This window comes from Triticum urartu, chromosome 3, assembly GCF_003073215.2.
Source record: "Triticum urartu cultivar G1812 chromosome 3, Tu2.1, whole genome shotgun sequence".
Taxonomy (NCBI): Eukaryota; Viridiplantae; Streptophyta; class Magnoliopsida; order Poales; family Poaceae; genus Triticum; species Triticum urartu.
Window position 1 is genome coordinate 648,659,334 of NC_053024.1, and position 4,250 is coordinate 648,663,583.

A 4,250-nucleotide genomic window follows, 5' to 3' on the forward strand; every position below is an offset into this window, starting at 1 on the left:
TCTTAGCGCTCCATCCCAATTGTTCGCTCGATGAAAGTCTCCAGAGAAACTATGGTTGGTCATTCCTCATCGTTGTTCGCCACCTGTGCGTCGCCGCCTCCGCTTCCTTCGCCACCTTGCCATCGGGCAAACGCCGATATCTCAGGTGTTACCATACTCGGGGTGCTCCCTATGCTCCAAGTTTGAAACATCAATTTTAAATGTCTCAAAAATTTTGAAAAAAAATTGTGAATGTTCAAAAGGATTATGACTACACCCCCTAAAAATTTCAGGTCCAAACTTGAATGTACATTGAGAAACAAAAAAGACAAATTCAGATATGAATAGTGTCAAATGTTGCTTTTGTCTATTATGACACTATTCATGCTAGATTTCACATTTTTGTTTCTCAATGTGCATTTAAAATTTGGACTTGAAATTTTTAGGAGTTATAGTCACATTCCTTGTAATCATGCATATTTTTTCCACAATTTTTTAAAACATTTTAAATTGAGTTATTTGAAGTTGGAGCATGGGGAGCACCCCTTGGGAGTACTAGATATTTCCACTCTCCTTCCAAATGTACGCTCGTTTTCTCGTTCGAAGGGACCAAAGGGTTCTGGGGATTTTTTTTTCTTTTTTGAGAAAAGGGTTCGGGGTTTGGCTTTGGTGGGGGCGAGACGGTGGGTTCCCCGATCTGATTGATTAGTGTTTCGGTTTGGCTGGCGCGGCCGCGCGGGACCGCATGGCCGACCCATCGGCGAGCCCCTCCGGCGACGGCGGGAGCCGCGTTAGCGGCAGCCCCACGGCCGGCGGCATCGGGGAGGAGCGGGACGTGTTTCTGCCCGTCGCCGATATCAGCCGCTCTTGGATCTCTGCTTGGCTTGAACGGCCTTTGTTTTTGGCGGGTGACGCGTCGGTGCTTTGCATGGAGAGCGGCGAGAGCGACAGATGCAAGAGGGCGAGGCGGGAGGCCACGGCCGGCAACGACCTGCTGCCCGAGATGGCGAAGCAGGGGTTTCAGGCCCACCCGCACAAGAACAGATCGGTGCGTATACTAGTTTGATGGATGTTTGGGTAAATCGTACGTAATTCGGTGGATTCTGAGGTGGTAAGGGGGGAATGGATTGATTTGCTAACTTGGTCTGATTGGCTTATCATCGATTGCAAAGCTTAAATAACCACTCCTGCATCGCATAAACCTTCGTCTGTCTTTTGTTAAAGCTTTCTCATCGTGCAAATTTCAAGCTCTTGCTGAATTTGGGCATCCTTGTTATCCCCATGATGCACCTCATTTCTTAGGAGCTCCCTTGCACAATGGAGGTGGTGGAGCCAAACCCCTTGCCCGTGTCCGATGTCAGGGATTGGTCTGAGCTCCCACTCGATGCGCTTTCTGCAATCTTCATGAAGCTTGGGACCATTGAGATTCTGATGCACGCGGAACTTGTGTGTCGCTCATGGCGCATAACAGCCAAGTCCCCCGAGTTGTGGCGTTTCGTGGACATGACGCGCCACAAGGTGGTTTTCTCAAAGGCAGAAAATGTCTTGTGTGAAATGGCAAAGGTGGCTATAGATCGCTCCGAGGGACGGATGGAATCGTTCTGGGCTCAGAAGTTTGTCACTAGCGAACTCCTGAATTACATTGCAAGCAGGTATTGTTCTTTGCATTCTTGAATTTCAGCACTTGGTCTCTTGCTCTGTATGTGTCAAACTTAGCAGCTTTTCAGCACTGACACACTCTTTGCGGTATTTACCTCCACCTAACAGATTAATAAGTTGGTCGCAAGATGTGAATTTAATTTAGGAAATAAACTGATATCAAATCAGGTCAATGCATTTTATGCTTTTTATGATGTATTATTGTGACACATGTCTAATTGTGTTATCTTCAAGGTGTTCAAAGGACACTCCAATTGCATTAGCTCAGTGGTTTGCAAACTAAAAGAAAATTGCACATCTATACGGTTATATTTGTCTCTACAATTAGGCAGGCATATTTAGGACAGGTCAGTTAGAGCCAAAATAGTTGGCTTGAGATACTGAGACTGGTAGGTCATCTCCAACGCTAATCCGCAAGTTGCCCGCAAATGTCCGGACAAGATGGTCCGGACACTTTCAGGCCTCCAGCGCCACTCACCAAATTGGGCTTGTCCGGACGTCTGAAATCCCTACAGCAGCCACAAATCGGGGGCCTTCTGGGGGTGTCCGGACGTGGGCGTTCGACAACCTGAATACACCCTAAAACCACTCCTCTAGAACCCTCAGCACTGATGCCGCTCTCAGCGGCTCGTGGCCTACCCGCATTCACGCCAACACGCCGCCCGAGAAGCCTTTCTCCCGCTCTTAAAACCGATCGGCCTTTCCCCAAACCCTATCCTCTCACCCACTCCTCTTCCCCTCCCAAAGCCGTGCATACCACACCTCCATCACTGGCCGCCGGGCATGAAAACCAAGGAGAAGGAGCGCAGCCGGGCATGGTGGCCGTCGACGGCTACCGCTCGGACCAGCCTCCGGCACTCCAGGACTCTGGATCCGGGGGGAGCTTCAGATCCAATTCACGACGTCACCCCCTTTTGCCAGTCCGTCTTCGTTGACCGCTGCATCCACCATGAAGGAGAAGCTGGTCGACGACATTGATGGGGCAAAGATCGACACGGAGGACTCCGAGGAGGAGAAGACGCTGCTGCCCGCCCTAGCGGTGGCGACGGACACCGAGTTACAGCAGAACATGCAGATCGTGCAGCACCGCTGTACATTTGGGGGCGTCCGTTTGATGAATAGTGTTGGAGATGCCCATTGCCTTATTAGATATTTACGGTACATTGTTATGTGATATTTTAGGACAGGTCGTTTATTGCCAAATTAGATATTTACGTTCCAGCAGCACATGGGACAGGTCGTTTATTTGATATTTATCATATGGTACATGTGTCCAACCACTTTGCTTTAAAGAGAAAATACATTTACTGTTTAAACTTGTAATACAGTCTTATCGTACTTGTCTGATTTTGCTCTGTTCATGTGATATCCTGTCTATTTTTATACTTCTCTGTTCTCTCTGCAGATGCAACTCATTGAAGAGCATTCGGCTCATTGCCTCCCAATACTTTTGGGACGACGGAGTAACTAAGCTTGCGGCTAGATGTCCAATGCTAGAAGAGATAGAGTACTCTGGTCAGAAGCTGTCGTGGCCATTTTTCAAGCGGATCGGTGCTGCTCGCCCAGAGCTGAAACGTTTAAGAGTCCGTTTGCCTTGGGTCGACGAGGAGGAAGAGGAGGAGCTTTATGAGGCCTGGGAGGCGAGACAGAACGAGGAGGCCTTCGCCATAGCAGAGAGCTTGCAGGAGTTGCAGCTCCTTCAGATGGCAGGCTACGGCCTGACTGAAAAGGGGGTGTACGCCATTCTTGAAGGCTGCCCCCACCTCGAATTCCTCGACCTTAGAGAATGCGACAACCTTGAAGTTGACGATGAATTCCGAGCTCGCTGTGCCAATATCAGGCATGCCCGGCTGCCAGGAGTGGTGGGGTCTCCGCCTCACGCTCAGTGCCCAGATCTCCATACCATCGAGGAGAACGAAGGTGAAGTGATAGAGCAATCTGATCTCTATGCTTGCTCTCCGCACAACGAGGCAGCGATGGACAGCGATGGCTGCGACCAGTGCTATTGTCATGGCTGCGGCGAGTACTATTGCGAATACTACTGCGATTGCTACTGCGAGTACTCCCTGCTCCCCTGGGATGACTACTGAGATGACACACCTCTCTTGCGCAACGTGACCTACTCCAAGGATGATCCCAGATACTACTGGGAGCTGTGACAGATGCAACTAGGTAGCTGTGCCATGTTCGGTAGTCCAAGTCACTGTCTTGGGGTTTTAGATCTTGAAGAGTTTGTGTGTATCCCTGCAGGAGGGCTTCTGATGTGCAAACAAGCCAATGGTGCTTTTGAACTATCTGCCTACAGTGTGTGTTTTGATAGTTGCAACCGTCTAGTAGTACTCCTACGAGTACTAGGTATCATCCATTAACTATGATGCGCATGCTAATGTTAGTTTGCTAGTACTCAGCTGTATTCTCAAGCTATCTCCGCGAACCTTTTCCCAAACTTATTATTTTCTAAAGCGCATATCTTGTACTCCCTTGGTGTAGTGTCAGAAACACTCTTATATTATGGGATGGAGGAAGTAGAACTTACTTTGTATATTTATCTTCCTCAATTATTTGACCTATGTGACGACCGAAGCTGGAGAGGCCCAGATCGGCCGCACAGG

The 4,250-nt window shown here is 49.0% G+C and overlaps 1 protein-coding gene across 1 annotated transcript; it reads left to right on the forward strand.

The window, feature by feature from the left end:
• The first annotated feature begins 724 nt into the window (after positions 1-724).
• LOC125547105 (F-box protein SKIP19-like) lies at positions 725-3,728 on the forward strand. The gene is made up of 3 exons (XM_048711114.1): positions 725-1,027; positions 1,282-1,631; positions 3,044-3,728. Exons 1-3 carry the CDS (start codon positions 725-727, stop codon positions 3,726-3,728), a joined length of 1,338 nt encoding a protein of 445 aa, XP_048567071.1.
• Positions 3,729-4,250: the final 522 nt, after the last annotated feature.

Bases quoted from the DNA above. Each gene is read 5' to 3' on its own strand.
- LOC125547105 (XM_048711114.1), top strand. From the start codon at position 725: ATGGCCGACCCATCGGCGAGCCCCTCCGGCGACGGCGGGAGCCGCGTT. The intron at 1,028-1,281 runs GTGCGTATACTA...CTCATTTCTTAG, and splicing joins ACCCGCACAAGAACAGATCG to GAGCTCCCTTGCACAATGGA. The intron at 1,632-3,043 runs GTATTGTTCTTT...TTCTCTCTGCAG, and splicing joins CTGAATTACATTGCAAGCAG to ATGCAACTCATTGAAGAGCA.